This window comes from Ahaetulla prasina, chromosome 2 (assembly GCF_028640845.1).
Source record: "Ahaetulla prasina isolate Xishuangbanna chromosome 2, ASM2864084v1, whole genome shotgun sequence".
Lineage (NCBI taxonomy): Eukaryota > Metazoa > Chordata > Lepidosauria > Squamata > Colubridae > Ahaetulla > Ahaetulla prasina.
Genome location: NC_080540.1, coordinates 303,029,944 through 303,047,721, shown reverse-complemented (window position 1 = coordinate 303,047,721; position 17,778 = coordinate 303,029,944). Strand labels below are relative to the sequence as shown.

At 48.3% G+C, this 17,778-nt stretch overlaps 1 protein-coding gene across 2 annotated transcripts in view; it reads right to left on the bottom strand.

Moving 5' to 3' along the window:
• The window catches only part of CNTFR (ciliary neurotrophic factor receptor), a 343,463-nt gene that overhangs the window by 106,702 nt on the left and 218,983 nt on the right, over positions 1-17,778 (bottom strand). For both annotated transcript variants that reach the window (XM_058172426.1, XM_058172427.1), the window contains one exon: positions 12,234-12,464. In XM_058172426.1, coding sequence (XP_058028409.1) covers positions 12,234-12,464 — 231 coding nt within the window. The remainder of the gene's footprint in view (positions 1-12,233; positions 12,465-17,778) is intronic.

The following is a 17,778-nucleotide window of genomic DNA, read 5'->3' as shown; positions in this document are numbered from 1 at the left end:
GAACAGCTTGCCACCAGAAGCTGTGGGTGTTCCAACACTGGAGGTTTTTAAGAAGAGATTAGACAACCGTTTCTCTGAAATGGTGTAGGGTTTCCTGCTTGAGCAGGGGGGTGGACTAGAAGACCTCCAAGGTCCCTTCCAGTTCTGTTAGTCTGTTAATTGTGGGTGCTCCGTCACTGGAGGCTTTTAAGAAACGACTGTACCGCCACTGTTTTGGAATGGTTTAGGGTTTCATGCCTGAGCAAGGGCTGGACTAGAAGACCTCCAAGGTCCCTCCCAGTCCCATGATTCTATGTTCTAATACCAAGAAGCAGAATCTTTCCTTCTTTTTCCTCCCAGTTTCCCCCTGGAGAAAACAGCTCCCCATTTCTAACTGCCCTCCCTTTAGGCACCCCCAAATCCCCTTCTGACTAAAACGCAGGACTTTGATGTGAGCTGCAGGAGACCCTGGAGAGGCACGGGGAGGGGGTCTACTCTTCTCCTGCAGAAACCCCAGAGCCCACGGGGTGGTGGGGGGGGAGAGCATTGCACAGTCATCTCGGGGAGTTCGCCTCCGCTCTCCTTTGGTCTCCGTGCTTTGATCTCCGACCATAAAATCAAGTTTTAGGAAATAATCCCTGGAAACAAGGCGACAGACTTGTGCAGACAAACACCGGGGGGGGGGGGAAAGGGGGACGAGAATGGAGACTCATTTCTACAGTGGCTGGGAATGAACAAGCCAGGATGAAGCTGGACTTCGCTTTTCAAAGGAAAACATTTGTCGCTCAGGGTTGAACTGGGAGGTCCTTGGTGCCCTCTGAGCTTGGTGGTTTTCCTGCAGATGTTTCATTACCTGATTACGTAACATCATCAGTGCTAGAAGGGAGACGGGTTTGGGAGGAGCAGGAGCAGGAGGAGGAGAAGGACAACTGTGAGGTGCTTGGTGCTTCCTGAGCTTGGCTGTTTTCTTACTGATATTTCATGGCCCAACTAGATAACATCACCAGTGGTAGAAGGGAGGGGGTTTAAGGGAAGGAGGAGGAGGAGGAGGAGGAGGAGGAGGAGGAGGAGGAGGAGGAGGAGGAGGAGGAGGAGGAGGAGGAGGAGGAGGAGGAGGAGGACTGCAGGATCTTTGGTGCTTCCTGAGCTTGGTTGTTTTCTTGCAGAGGATTCATGACCCAACTAGCTAACATCATCAGTGTAGGAAGGAGAGGAGGAGGCTGAGCCGGAGGGAGGGGTCAAGCACATCAACAGTCTGGAGTCCCTTTGTGCCCACAGGAGATCTAAGCCCAGCCCACCTTGAATGACTCTTACCTACCGCCAATGGCCTTTGACTGTTAGTAGCTCTTGTAGAGAGCTTAAGTTTGCAATCCAGGTAGTCCTCGATTTACGACCACAATTGAAGCCAACATTTCTGATGCTAAGTGAAGCGTTGGTTAAGCAAGTTTTGCCCCATTTTATGACCTTTCTTGCCACACTTGTTAAGTGAATCACTGCCGTTGATAAGTTACTAACCCCGTTGTTAAGGGAATCTGGCTTCCCCTTGACTTTGCTTGTCATGAGGTCGCAGAAGGGGATCGCGTAATCCCGGGGGACGCTGCCACTGTCGTAAATATGAATCAGTCGCCAAGCACCTGAATTTTGATCACATGGCCATGGTGCTAAATGTTAAAAAACGGTCATAAGTCACTTTTTTCAGTACCTGGTTGTTCCCTTTTTTTAGTGACAACTTTGAACGGTCACTAAACAAATTGTTGTTAAATTTGAGGACTACCTGGAAGCCTTTATATTCATTTGAACTGACTGGATTTCCTAATTTCCCCAGCGCTCGACAATCCGTGCTAGACTATCAATCGATCAGAATAGAGCTGGGAAGGACCTTGGAGGTCTTCTAGTCTGACCCCTCGCTCAGGCAGAAAACCTTATCCCATTCCACACAAATGGCTGTCCAGTCTCTTCTTGAAAACTTCCAGTGTTGGAGCATCCACAACTTCTGGAGGCAAGTTGTTCCACTGATTAACAGAATAACACAGGTATTAGAGGGGACCTCGGAGGTCTTCTAGTCCGACCCCCTGCTGAAAGCAGGAGACCCTAGACCGTTTCAGACAAGGGCCTCTCCGGTCTCTCCTTGACTACCTAACTTTTCTTGACCAGACTAAACTGTCTGCGAGAAAACAACCCTGTCGTGTCCCACTCCTCCGCTGACGGCTGGGTCAGGGAAATCCGAATCAGGCTTGCCTCTGCAGCTCTGCCCAAAGTCCTAGCAAAGTCCTCAGAGCAGGCAGGAAACCAGTAAGTGACTTCAGCAAGATAAGTTCGACTTTTGCCTGACTCAGAGACTGCCAGAAAGCAGATCCTTTATATAGGCCATGGGGTGTGGCTCCATGACTCAGCACTCATTAAGGCCTGCCCCTCCCTTCCTTCTGTTGCCTCCGCCTATCCAGTCTTCTGATGCGAGGGTCACTCCAATCAGCTGTTGTTGGGAGTAAACCCTCCTCAGGCTCACCTGCTGTGGAGGAGAGGGAGGAGTCTAGCTGCTCCGTTTGCCTGGGCATGGAGTCAGGGCTGGGGCAGGGAGATGCTCCTTCTTCTGCAGTTTGTGTGGGCATGGAGCCAGGACTTGGGCCGGGAGGCATACATTCCTCAGTGTTCGGGAGCAGGTAAGAAGGCCCCGGCTGCTCGGAGGGCGGGCAAGACACAACAAACCCAGCTCAGAGAGCCCCACGGATCCTTGGCTTCCCTGTTGTGTGTTGTGATGTTGCTCAGCACAGTGGGATTATGAAAGGCATGACTGGATAGCTGCCTTCCGGTCAAACAGACCACAAGTGGTCAAAAGAGGAAGCGCTCCATCAAACCCTGTCACCTGTTAAGAGTGGTGTTCCCCAAGGCAGAGTTAACACTCTTCCTACTTTACATAAATGACCTTTGCGATCATATTAAAAGCAACTGCATTCTCTTCGCTGATGATGTTAAACTATTCAACACCACCGACAATGCTGCTGCCCTTCAAAAAGACCTTGACTATATGTCAGATTGTTTAAACAAGTGGCAACTTCAAATCTCAACCAACAAATGCTCTGTCTTATGCATTGGCAAAAAAAAATCAAAAATCAAAACATAAAATACAAATTAGATGGACATGACCTTATAGATGACCCTCACTCTGTCAAGGACCTTGGATTATTCATTTCTAAAGATCTAAGTGCCAGAGCCCACTGTAACAACATTGCCAAAAAGGCACTAAGAGTTGTTAACCTAATCTTGCGTATCTTCTTCTCTGATAATATTATACTACTAACCAGAACATACAAAATATTTGCTAGACCAATTCTCAAATACAGCTCATCTGCCTGGAACCCACACTGCATATCGGACATTAATACAATTGAGAGAATCCAGAAATATTTCACGAGAAGAGTTCTCCATTCTTCTACCCGCAATAAAATACCTTATGCCACCAGACTCCAAATTTTGGGCTTAAAAAACTTAGAAGTATGCTGACTTTGGCCTGACCTATGCGTAGTACATAAAATTATCTGCTACAATGTCCTACCTGTCAATGACTACTTCAGCTTCAACCACAACAATACACGAGCATACAATAGATACAAACTCAAGGTAAACTGCTCCAAACTCGATTGCAGAAAATGTGACTTCAGCAACAGAGTGGTCAATGCCTGAAATGCACTACCAGACTCTGTGGTCTCTTCCCAAAACCCCCAAAACTTTAACCTTAGATTATCTATTGTTGACCTCACCCCATTCCTAAGAGGTCTGTAAGGGGCCTGCATAAGAGCACCAGCATGCCTACCGTCCCTGTCCTAATGTTCTCTTTAATTGTAATCATTTTATGTATTCAGTTCATGCTTATACTTATATATATTATTTAATACGTACTCGACAAATAATAAATAAATAAAATAAAATAAAATAAAATAATGCTGACTCCAAAGGAAGAAACCAAGAAACGCAAAGACATCTTGAGACCCCCACTGGAATGCAACCCCTCCCCGGTCCAAGGACAACTGGCAGGGGCTGGAATTCAAGCTTTTCGGAGCCCGGAGGTCAGTTGCAGGCTCTGGAATCTGGGATCACTGGTGATCACGTGACCCTGGGAGGAGACAACTGTCACAAGTACATGCCAGTTGCAAGCACCTGCATCTTGATCATGTGACTATGGTGATGCTACGACAGTCATAACTGGAAGGACTGGTCGTCAGTCATTTTTTCAATGTTGTAACGCTGACCAGTCACTGAAGAAATGGCAGGTGCTACTTGTGTCCTTAACCATCTTTCCCCTCGAAAAAGACCTCATGGACAATTGTTATAAGAAACAGAGCAAAAATTAACCTTCCCTGCGGCTCTGCTCTGCTCCGCATGGGTGCATTTTTAAACAGCTTCTGCCTCTCCTTTTTGGTCTTTCTTCTCCTCCGAAGGAGAAAGTTCCAGAGTTATAATTTGTTTACATATCTCAGCAGAATCTGCATGTAAAACAACAGATCCCCAGGGATTCCTGCCTGGAACCAGGCGCACATTTTCATGTAGGCTTCAAAATGTACTGTAAACAAGAATCAGGCCGAAAGGCACTTCACGCTGGAAGCCAACCAACATGCCCACGGAAATCAGCCCCCCCCCGAGAGATGTCCCTGCAAGCGACAAGGAGGGAGCCTGCAAAGGGCACGTGGGCATCAGATGGAATGACAGGATCACAGAGCTGCAAGGGACCTTGGAGGTCTTCTAGTCCAACCCCCTGCTCAGGCAGGAGACCCTAGATGCATACAATTTCAGACAAATGATTACAGAATAGAATAGAATAGAACAGAACAGAATAGAATAGAATAGAATTTTTTATTGGCCAGATGTGATTGGACACACAAGGAATTTGTCTTGGTGCGTACGCTCTCAGAGTACATAAAGAGTACATCTGGAGGCAAGTTGTTCCACTGGTTAATAGTTCTCACTTTCAGGAAGTTTCTCCTTAGTTTCAGGTTGCTCCTCTCCTTGATTAGTTTCCATCCGTTGCTTCTTGTCCTGCTCTCAGGTGCTTTGGAGAAGAGGTTGAGCCCCCTCTTCTTTGGGGCAGCCCCTCAAAGATGCTATCATGTCACCCCTGGTCCTCCTTTTCACCAGACTAGTCATACCCAGTTCCATCAACCGTTCTTGCTCTTCTTTGCACTTTTTCTAGAGTCTCAGCATCTTTTTTTATGCAGCGTTGTGCCAATATGGAAGGGCAGGGGAGGGTAGAGGAAGGGAAGGGAGGCTCAGCAGCCCCCCGTTTCTCAGCTTCGCTGCTCTCCCTTTCCTCCTCTTTGAAAATTAACTCAATAATTGCTCGGCAAGGAAAGCAAGTGTCTTTTCCACCCAGCGCTTTCTGTAGCCGCGTTGCCAACTGCAACCGAGGTGCCAAAATCAGCCGAGCTCAGTTCTGGAAGGCTTAAAAGAGGCACCCAGCTCAGTTGCTCCTGCAATCCAGCCCAGGGACACAATTAGGTGCAACCGAGGTGTGTGGGCTTCCTTTGATGTTTAAGTGGGCTGAGCTGGGCTTGGGGGGAGCACACCAGGCTGGCCGTCCAGGCCCAGGACCGAAACCACTGGAAGCCGAATGTGTGGCTTATTTTTTCTCGCCCCTCCGCATCTCTGGATTTCTTTCTGGCTTGGCAGGCTTGTTTTGCTGTTGGTTGGCTTGGGTTTTTCCATGTCACTTTCTGTCAAACGGCCCACATTTTCCCCTTCAGCTGCCAGCTCTTTAGTGACAGACTGGCAGGTTTAAGGGAGGGAGGTGATGGGGAAGGGAGAACGTCCAGCCAAGACTCTCCCTGGCTGCCGAGGGTGGCTTTGTGCCAGCCTTCCCGGCCCTGGAGAGGATGCTGGCTTCCCCTGCAGCAATTAGACCCATATGATGGGGGAAGAAGGGCAGGGGTGGGGGCTGCATCCCTCTGCCAAAGAGGTCATGGGGGGTGGGCTTTGGAGTCGCAGAACAAGTCAGGAAGGAGCAGGAAGGAGAGCAGACGAGAATGGAAACAGCTCCGAGACCAGCTGGGTCCTCTCTGCAGCAGGCAGACTCTGGGGTGACAATCCATCCCAATTCTGAAGCACAAACGTCTTGCCTCTGAGCAGGGAGAACAGAACAGAACAGAACAGAACAGAACAGAACAGAACAGAACAGAACAGGAATCTATGGAATGGGAATGGGAATGGAATCGAATAGAATTCTTTAGTTTGCCGAGTGTGACTAGACACACAAGGAACTTGTCTCTGGTACAAAAGCTCTCAGGGTATTTGCATGTTATGTAGACTAGAACAGAACAGAAGAGAAGAACGGGACGGAATAGAATAGAACAGAATAGAATAAAATATTTTATTTGGCTAAGTCTGACTAGACACACAAGGAATTTGTCCACAGTGCAGAAGCTCTGTACATGCAGAGCAACAGAGTAATACTCATCATCATAATACTGTAATACCAATAAGAACGGTAGTAAAGTCATAACAAAGATGAGAAGGATAAATAATACTCCTGCAGTACTCCACAGTACATGGGCAAATACACAGATATAGAAACAGTACTGTGGGAATTAGTTGTTCAGCAGAGCGATGGCACAAGGGAAACAACTATCGCTGCATTTAGTTCTTTTGGCATGCAATGCCACATAGAGCAGCGTCCCGAGGGGAGGAGTTGAAACAATTTATGTCCGGGATGTGAGGGGGCTGCAGATACCTTCTCAGCCCTTCTTCTGACCCATGAAGTATAGAGGTCTTCTATGGAAGGCAGCCTGGTTGCCACTATAAATCTGGAATTTGGCCATCTCAGAACCAGATCTGGAGCAAAAGTAAATCTGGAAGGCTCTGGGGAAGAGACCTTCGTAAGGCCTCTCCGAGGGTCTCCCCCCCCCCCCGCCCAGCCTGATTTCCAAGGGGAATTGCCAATACCTTTTCTTGGGATCAAAGGCTGCCTCTTAAGGCTCTGGCTAGTTTGGGGGATATCCCAGGAGCGGAATCTGAGCTGGGATGGAGCACGTCAGCTGTGATCGGGGAGCTGTCCTTGGTGCTGGGTTGACTCCAGGTTGGACGTTGGCTGAGGATGAGATCTGGAAGGAAGTAATGTGCTTTGCTATGTAAGGGACCAGCTTCTCTGAAGAATCAACCCATCCAGATTTCACTGATCTGTTATTTTTATTTATTAATTATTATTTTATTATTATATTTATTTGCTGTCCATCTAGTTTCAAAGTGAGTCTGGGTGGCTTACAATCTAAAAAAAACTTCAAAATCATCAAATATAAATATACCCAATAAAATCACTATACAAATAGAATAAAATCATTGGCAAAAGATGGAGAAAAAGGCAGCCGGATACATGGGGGTGGGGAGAGGTGAGGTTAGCTCGTAATTAATCAGCTCCAGTCCAAACATATGAAGAACGGTTGCAGGAATTGGATATGTGTCTTCTAATGAAGGGGACACGGTGGCTCAGTGGCTGAGCTTGTCAATCAAAAGGTCGGCAGTTCAGCGGTTTGAATCCCTAGTGCTGCCGTGTAACGGGGTAAGCTCCTGTTACTTGTTCCAGCTTCTGCCAACCTAGCAGCTCGAAAGCACGTAAAAAATGCAAGTAGAAAAACAGGGACAACCTTTGGTGGGAAGGTAACAGCGTTCCGTGCATCTTTGGCATTGAGTCATGCCGGCCACATGACCACGGAGACGTCTTCGGACAGCGCTGGCTCTTTGCCTTTGAAACAGAGATGAGCGCTGCCCCCTAGAGTCGGGAACAACTAGCACATATGTGGGAGGAGAACCTTTACCTTTATTCTAATGAAGAGAAAGACTAGGGGTGACATGATAGCAGTATTCCAATATTTGAGAGGCTGCTACATAGAAGAGCGGGTCCACCTATCCTCCAAAGCATCAGAAGGCAAGAAAAGAAGCAACGGATGGAAACTAATCAAGGAGAAACACAACGTGGAACAGGAGAAACTTCCTGACAGTGAGGACAATCAGTGGAACAACTGGCCTCCAGAGGTTGTGGCTGCTCCATCACTGGAGGTTTTTAAGAAGAGATTGGACAGCCATTTTTTAGGTAGAGGGTTTCCTGCTTGAGTAGGGAGTTGGACTAGAAGATCCCCAAGGTCCCTTCCAACTCTCTTACTCGATGTTCCCTTCTTCCAGGCACGCAGAAGATGACAGGCATCTCCACAGACCTCCTAGAACCAGGACACTCGTGCAACAAACCAAGATCAGTTTCTTGCAGAAAAGCTAAGAAGCCATTATGAATGAATTCGAGCTCCTCTTGAGTATGAGAACTATTTGTACATGCCAAGATTCAAAGCTGTTGTGTTGGTTCCTCCTCTTGCCACACTTTCCAATGGACTGATGGACCCTCCGTCGGGTGGGAAGCTCAGTCCCATTCTGCCTTTGATTCTGGCAAAGGTTAGAACCGGCAGCAGGTTGTGTGAAAACTCCCTTTGACACCAGCTGACATCCAAGAAAGACAGCACAACAATGGAAGTTTCCTAAGTCTACCTTCCTAGTCACCTGGCTGTGCTGACTCTTGAAAGCTGTGCTGCATTTCACAAAAGGGTCTGGCATTAATCATGCGTTAGGCGAGAGTCTGTGTGTGTCTGTATTAAATTAGCATTCTGCCCATTAGAGTCAATTACTTTGAAAATGCCTCACCTAACTAGCGGCAGGCAGACTTAAGTGCATCACCGTCTCCAAGAGCCCAATCTTGTCCTTAAGAGTCCCCTGCTGGCACCTTTCGACTCCAGGCGAGTGCTGGAAGGATCTTGCCCTAATGCAGATCAGACCTTGATGCCCCCCAAGAGAAGGGGGAGAGGAGAGTCTCTTCGAAGACGGGCAAAGGGGTCAGAGGCAAAATCTTGGAGCTACAAAGATGACAACAGAAGCGGTTGGGGGCTCCTTGGCAACCTGGGGGTATAGTAGCAAAACTCAGTTTGTCCCCCTCCCACTTTTCACCCATTGAAACTTGCGTCGCACACCACCCAGAGGCTACCAGACGAGGACAAATTATGCCTTGCAAAGATCGCTTGGAGGTGGGAGATACTTCCAATGTAATCTACTGGATCCCCTGCGTGGATTGCCCCTGTAACTATGTAGGACAGACAGGGAGGAAGCTAACAACCAGATTGCAAGAACACAAGCGAGAGCTTAGATGAGGAGACCCAAACTCATTGGTAGCTTCACAATGCAATGAACAAGAAACAGGCTCAAACTCAATCCCTCCAAGACGGAGTGGCTGTGGATGCTGGCATCCTGGTACAGTCAGTTGCAGTCGCGGCTGACTGTTGGGGCGAGTCACTGGCCCCGATGGAAAGGATGCGCAACTTGGGCGTCCTCCTGGATGGACGGCTGTCCTTTGAAGATCATTTGACGGCCGTCTCCAGGAGAGCTTTTTACCAGGTTCGCCTGGTTCACCAGTTGTGCCCCTTTCTAGACCGGGGTGCCCTATGCACGGTCACTCACGCTCTCATGACATCTCGCTTGGATTACTGCAATGCTCTCTACATGGGGCTCCCCTTGAAGAGCATCCGGAGGCTTCAGTTGGTTCAGAATGCAGCTGCGCGGGTGATAGAGGGAGCCCCTCGTGGCTCCCATGTGACACCACTCCTGCGCAGACTGCACTGGCTACCTGTGGCCTTTCGGGTGCGCTTCAAGGTTTTGGTTACCATCTTTAAAGCGCTCCATGGCATAGGGCCGGGTTACTTACGGGACCGCCTACTGTCACCGACTGCCTCCCACCGACCCGTACGCTCTCACAGAGGGGGACTCCTTAGGGTGCCGTCAGCCAGGCAGTGCCGACTGGCGACACCCAGGGGAAGGGCTTTCTCTGTGGGGGCCCCCACCCTCTGGAACGAGCTTCCCCCAGGTCTTCGCCAACTTCCGGACCTCCGAACCTTCGGCCGCGAGCTTAAGACACATCTATTTATTTGTGCGGGGCTGGCCTAGAGTTTAGTTTTAAAGTTAGTTTTAAATGGGGTTTTGTATTATTTTAACGATAGTTTTAAATTTGGCCTAATGTAATAAGTTTTTTAATTGTTGTTTTAACTTGCATTTATTCTTATGTTTTATAAGGCTGTGAACCGCCCTGAGTCCTTTGGGAGATAGGGCGGTATAAAAATTCGAATAATAAATAAATAAATAAATAACAAGGACGCGCATTCAATTTAGCAGCTACTAAGCTTGCTGGCCGAACAGGGACAAAAATAGCCAGGGAAACGATAGTCTGGGAAACAGGCCCAGACTGAACCTCTGGAATAGTCAATCTGCAGCCAACCAGCTAGGAAAACAGATGGACAAACAAAGGGGCTGCTAAGAAATGCAAGTAAAGAGTAAGGAAGCTGTGAAGAAGCAGAAAATGTGGCATTTTGAAATAGACATTTTCTCAAAGAATGTCTGAGGCAGGGAAACAAATAACAGTGACAAGAAATGAAATTCTCTACTTTTCTGGCTGACTAAATCAAAACAATGACATTGCTGAGTGCAGATAAGATCTCCGTGAAATAGAAAATCCAGTTCTTACCATAAACCAAGAGAGTCACTCCAATTTTTAAACCGAGACAGAGGAAATGATAGGATGTTTTAATATCTCCTCTGGGTTTCACAGCAGACAAGATGGAAACGCATCTAGAAAGTCCCATCTTGCTTTTCCATAACCAGATCTTGTACTGCAGGTTTTCAAGAAGCGACTGAGCAGCCTTTGGTCTGAAATGAAAGAGGGCTTCCGGCCTGAGCAGAGGGCTGGACTAGAAGACCTCCACATCTACTTACCTTCCTTACCGGCTTGCAAGGGCACGTGCTGTGTGCGCAAAACCTTCTGCGCATGTGCAGAAGGTAAAAAAACCACATTACTTCCCGGTTAAAACCTGGAAGTAATGACACCCAGGTGGGTGGGCGGAGCTTTGCTCCACCATCGCTATCGGATCGCCAAACTACCAGCCACAATCGCTATTGGATCACGCGATCCAGTCCGATCCGGGAGCATTTCACCCCTGCTCCAAGGTCCCTTCCAACTCTCTTATTCTGAAGCCTGGCCCTCCCATCAACAGATACATCGATCTACAACCAGCCTACGAACCCCTCAGAATTCAAGTCAACTGCCCAACCACCAGTGATGGCACCAACTCTCAACCAACCCATGAACCTCCCCCACCAGCACTTCACCTCTCAATGACCCTCACGATGTGACCTCCCCATCACAAGACCCAACACAAGACCCACACCTGATGTGACCCACACCTGACCTCAATGACACTGGCCCTCAACCAACCCATGAGCCGCCCCCAACTACCACTTCACTTCCCAATGACCGTCACCTGATGTGACCTCCCCATCAGAAGACCCCACACCTGATATGACCCACACCTGAACCCTCACAAGATCCGACACAAGACCCACAAGATAACTCATCACAAGACCCATCACAACACACTCATCTGACATGACCTCCCCATCACAAGACCTACTGAGCACATAAAGCCCTTACAAGTAGAACACCACATCCCCTAAACTCCGCTGAAGATGTTACCCAGCCTGGTAACGAAACATTTAGAAACCAGCCCACAAGCTCAGAGCATGAACCTCCACCCTCCTCCTCCACCTGAGCTACAGGTATTCGCCACTATTGCAATCTCAGCTCAGTCCACTAATTATGAATACATTTATGCACCTAGTCTGTTAGTTGCTCTTTAACAGATTAACAGAGTTGGAAGGGACTTTATAGGTCGCACATTATTTCTCTTCATTATAGAGAACGAAGTAGGTGATAATTCTCATTGAGTCAGTGACTCTTCACACCCCCATGGACCATAGCACCCCAGGCCCACCCATCCTCCACTGTCTCCTAGAGTTTCCCCAAATTCTTCTTCATTGCGTCCATGACCCTATCTAATCATCTCATCCTCTGCTGTCCCCTTCTCTTTGTGCCTCCCAGCTTTCTCAACATCAGGGTCTTCTCCAAGGAGTCCTCTCTTCTCATTAGGTAGCCAAAGTATTTGAGCTTTAGCTTAGACAATAATAAACAACGAAACAACTAAAGCAGGGCTCTCCAACCTTGGCAACTTTAAGACTTGCGGACTTTAACTCACAGAATTCTGGGAGTTGAAGTCCCCAAGTCTTAAAGTTGCCAAAGTTGGAGACCCCTGAACTGAAGAATGCACAACATCAGCAGATGCAGGTTTCACAAATTCCAAACAGCCAGGCCGGTACAGAACCCCCTTGTGAATGAACCCCATGGTACTCACTTCCAACTTTGAGGTTGACCCGATCTCTGAGATGCCACGAAGGCCCCTCGTAGCAGGAGTATTGTCCACTGTGGGAGAGATCCACGTTCCGAAGGAGAAGGTGAGAGCCACTCAGGTGGGAAGCATCCAGATCAGTGCTGTTGGCCGTCCAGGTGACGGGCGTCTCCTGGTCTACTGAACCACACGGTATCGTCACGTCGGTCCCCAACTGCGCGTAATGGACGTGGGACTCTGGAGTAGAAAGAGAAGGAAATGTTTATTTTTCTCTGTGGGACAATGGGTGGAGGGAAGTGGGCTTATTGGTTTAGGAAGAGCAGAAACTCTAGAGCAGGGGTCTCCAACCATGGCAACTTTAAACCTGGTGGACTTCAACTCCCAGAAGGAGTTCTTGCGGGAACTCCAATTTCTTAGGGGACTATGAATTTTTAAAAAATATATATTTATTATGTTCTATCAACAGAAATTAAATGCAAAACAGAGAGAAAAACATACACCCAACAGTAACAACAACAACAAAAAAAGAAAAATGACCCAAACATCAAATAAATCTAACTCCAGGTGGATGCTGGAAAGAAAATTAAAATATATATGATAAATTCTCTTCCTGATAAATCATGAAATTGATTGGGGAGAATCATATTAACCACTTGAGTTTGCTTGTCGGAAGGTCCCTATAGGGAATCACGTGACCCCAGGACGTGGCAATCGTCGTAAATAGGAGGAGTCAGTTGCCAAGCCTCCAAATTCTGATCACATGACCCCAGGAAAATGCTGCAATGGTCATAAGTGTGAAAAATAGTCATAACTTGTTTTCAGTGCCGTTGTAACGCTTAACGGTCACATATTAACCAGGTTTCTATTAAATTCTCCTCCTGATAAATCGTGGAATTGATACCTAACAGTTCGAAAGCAGGTAAAAGATGCAAATAGAGAAATAGGCACCACCTTTGGTAGGAAGGTAAGAGCGCTCCATGCGCCTTTGGCGTTAAGTCATGCCGGCCACATGACCACGGAGACATCTTCGGACAGCGCTGGCTCTTCAGCTTAGAAACAGAGATGAGCACCGCCCCCTAAAGTCGGGAACGACTAGCACGTATGTGCGGGGGAACCTTTACCTTTAATCCTGTTAACCAGGTTTAAATCCGCCACGTTTTGAATTCTGCTTCCTGACTTTACCTCTGTTGACCTCAGCTGGGCTTTGCGGGGATGTCCCTAACCAGGCAACCAAAGGCCAAGGTTGAGTTCAACCCAAGTCCAGGATTGAGAGGCTGGGATCCCTCCACCCTCCCATCCTGCATTTCGGTGAACTACAAACCACCAACGGGAAAGAGAAACTTCTGGCGTCTGGAGTTTTGTGCTCTTCTTCACCCATCAAAAATGGCAGGGGGTGTGTGTCTCGTCTGCAAGCTACTTTTTTTTTTTTTTGCCACTTTCAGGTGGAGGGACTTCCAAAAGCTGTTCTGAAATTCTTGCCTCAATTTGCACATCCAAGCTCTGATTATGATGATCTTCTGAAGAATCTTTGGTGCTCTCTGAGACTGGCTGTTTTCTTGCAGACATTTCATGGCCCAACTAGGTAACATCATCAGTGCTAGAAGGGAGGGGGGTTTATGGGGGGAGGAGGAGGAGGAGGAGGAGTAAGGACTGTGAAGTCCTTGGTGCTCTCTGAGCTTGGTGGGTTTTTTTGCAGCTACTTCCTTGGTAGCTCAATGGTAGAATGCAGTATTGCAGGCAAACTCTGCCAAAGCCAGCAGTTCGATCCTGACCGGCTGAGGTTGACTCAGCCTTCCATCTTCCGAGGTGTATAAAATGAGGACCCAGATTGTTGGAGGCAAGAGGCTGACTTTGTAAACCGCTCAGAGAGGGCTGTAAAGCGGTATGAAGTGGTCTATAAGTCTAAGGGCTGTTACCCAAACTAGGTAACATCACCAGTGCTGGCAGGATCACAAAACATTTGCCAGAAAACAACCAACCTCAGGAAGCACCAAGGACCCCTCATTTCAACCCCAGACACCCCCCCCCCGCTTTAACACATCCTTTCTGATGACAGAGCTGGAGAAGATTAGCCAGTTTCTCTGGTAGGACTCAACGGTTGCCCTGATCCTGTAAAATGTTCAGATGGAGACCGAGGGGGGGGGGGGAGAGATGGTTGCCTCTGAATAACCTTCCTTTGTGTGCTTTTGTTGACCTGCGCAAGAATTCCTTCCGTATGGCAAGCATGGCCTCTCTTTCTGGCAAAGGCTGTGTTGACTCTTCCCTGGTGTGGTGTGTTTATCTGAACAACTAATAAATCTGTGTCCTTCCCTGGAGCTGCTGCCAATTGGGGACTTGATCCAGCTGTGCAGCCGCTACAAAGGAATTTTCACCAGAAAGACAAGGAAGGGAGCTGAGCCCTCAGGGACAACGGTCCTACATGGCCCACAGCTGAACCTGGACTGGTTCTTGCAGAAGAACAGAATTAGAAGGGACCCTGGGAGTCTTCTAGTCCAACCCCCTGCTTGAGCACCATTTCAGACAAATGGTTGTCCAATCTCTTCTTAAAAGCCTCCAGTGGTGGAGCACCCACAACTTCTGGAGGCAAGTAGTTCCCCTGGTTAATTGTCCTCACTGTCAGGAAATTTCTCTTTAGTTTTAGGTTGCTTCTCTCCTTGATTAGTTCCCACCCGTTGCTTCTTGTCCTGCCCTCAGGGGCTTTGGAGAATAAATTGACCCCGTCTTCTTTGTGGCAGCCCCTCAAATACTGGAAAACTGCTAACATGTCTCCGTTAGTTGTTCTCTTTGTTAGACTATATATACATATAGCTATAACCCTTATAGAGTGCTTCCCAGCCCTTTCTAAGGGGTTTACAGAGTCAGCCTATGGCCCCCAACAATCTGGGTCTTCGTAAATATAAACTTACACACCACCCACCCATATATATTGCTGTCCATTTTGAATATCCCTTCCTTGTTGGAGGGAGTCTTTCCGGCCGCCTTGAAAGAGGCGGTGGTGAGGCCCCTCCTCAAGAAGCCTTCCCTGGACCCGGCTGTTTTAGGTAATTATCGTCCGGTCTCCAACCCGCCGCGCGAAGGTTGTAGAGAGTATGGTGGCATATCAGTTTCCCCTGCACCTGGAGGAAACTGTCTATCTGGACCCGTTCCAGTCCGGCTTCCGACCCGGTTACAGCACTGAGACGGCTTTGGTCGCGTTGGTGGATGATCTCTGGAGGGCCAGGGATAGGGGTTATTCCTCTGCCCTGGTCCTATTAGACCTCTCAGCGGCTTTTGATACCATCGACCATGGTATCCTGCTGCGCCGGTTGGAGGGATTGGGAGTGGGAGGCACCGTTTATCGGTGGTTCTCCTCCTATCTCTCCGACCGTTCGCAGACGGTGTTGACGGTGGGGCAGAGGTCACCCCGCGCCTCACTTGTGGGTGCCGCAGGGTCGATTCTCTCGCCCCTTCTGTTCAACATCTATATGAAGCCGCTGGGTGAGATCATCAGTGGCTTCGGTGTGAGGTACCAGCTGTACGCTGATGACACCCAGCTGTACTTTTCCACACCGGGCCACCCCAATGAAGCTATCGAAGTGCTGTCCCGGTGTTTGGAAGCCGTACGGGTCTGGATGGGGAGAAACAGGCTCAAGCTCAATCCCTCCAAGACGGAGTGGCTGTGGATGCCGGCATCCCGGTACAGTCAGCTGAGTCCGCGGCTGACTGTCGGGAGCGAGTCATTGGCCCCGATGGAGAGGGTGCGCAATTTGGGCATTCTCCTGGATGCACGGCTGTCTTTTGAAGACCATTTGACGGCCGTCTCCAGGAGAGCTTTCCACCAGGTTCGCCTGGTGCGCCAGTTGCGCCCCTTTCTAGACCGGGATGCCTTGTGCACAGTCACTCACGCCCTTGTGACATCTCGTCTGGACTACTGCAATGCTCTCTACATGGGGCTCCCCTTGAGGGGCATCCGGAGGCTGCAGTTAGTCCAGAATGCAGCTGCGCGGGTGATAGAGGGAGCCCCTCGTGGCTCCCGAGTGACACCTATCCTGCGCAGGCTGCACTGGCTACCTGTGGCCTTCCGGGTGCGCTTCAAGGTGTTGGTGAACGTCTTTAAAGTGCTCCATGGCATAGGGCCGGGTTACTTACGGGACCGCCTGCTGCTACCGAATACCTCTCACCGACCCGTGCGCTCTCACAGAGAGGGACTCCTCAGGGTGCCGTCGGCGCGACAGTGTCGTCTGGCGACACCCAGGGGAAGGGCCTTCTCTGTGGGGGCTCCCGCCCTCTGGAACGAACTCCCCCCAGGACTTCGTCAACTTCCGGACCTCCGAACCTTTCGCCGCGAGCTTAAAACTTACTTATTTATCTGCGCTGGACTGGGTTAGTTTTTTAAGTTATGGGTTTTTAAATGGGTTTTATCTCTAAATTTTAATTGTGGCCAATTTAATAAGTTTTTTAATTGTATTTTAATTGTATTTATAGTGTATTGTGTATTTTTACTTGGCTGTGAACCGCCCTGAGTCCTTCGGGATAAGGGCGGTATACAAATTTAAATAATAAATAAATAAATAAATAAATAAATAAAATACGTAGCAGAAAGAAGAAGCTTGAAAATTCACAAAGTTGATCCTCCGTGGAAGCAAACTGTGAGTGAAGCTGGTTGTTCTGCTCCGGATATTGTGAAAACCCCCCTCCCTCCCTCCCTCCCTCCCTCCCAGAAGGTGTAACAAGGAAAAGAGGCGGTGGGGTGGAGAGGAAGGGTCCCAGGCAATTTGCTTTGCAATTTCTGCTTTCAGCCCTTTGCAAAATATTTAAATCTGCCAAGGACCCCCCACCACTTGGCCAGATGTCTTACTTAGTATGTACTCCCATTATACGTTTTAATGTTTTTAGTGGTTTAATGGCTTTACTGTTTGCATTGGTTTTTTAAAAAAAATACTTTAATTGTAATATGTTTTTGAATTATGAGCCGCGTAGAGTCGTTTGCTGAGATGGGCGGCTGTAGACATCGAATAAATAATTCTGAGGAGACGCTGGACTCCTTGCCCTGGTGTTAATCTTTTGCCCGTTTGTTTTATGTTTCTCGGAAAAACACCCCAGGGATCCATCAAAGAGAATCTCTGCAGCTCAGGGTTGAAGTGTGGGCTCCTTGGATGCTCTCTGAGCTGGGCTGTTTCCTTGCAGACGTTTCACGATCCAAGTAGGCAACATCATCAGTGCTAGAAAGGAGTGGGGCAAGAAACTTTTATATAAACAGAGACCAACTCCCACTGCCTTCTAGAATTGATGATGTTACTAGAATTGATGATGATATTTTTCTGCTTTGGCGGAACCAATCACCACGACCAGACGCCGAGATTTATTTTGGACAATAAAGGATTATACCGGACAGAACGAAAGTGGGAGAACTTTATGCAAGTAACCAAGCCAATTCCCCATTACTTTGTAACAAGCTTGAAAATAGCAAGAAAATGGAGGCGAATTGTTAACAAGCTAACGAGTGGAAAGCGAAAGTGATACTTTTATTGCTTGCCGTCTGCCGCTGGTAAATTGCATGTTATTTGCTACT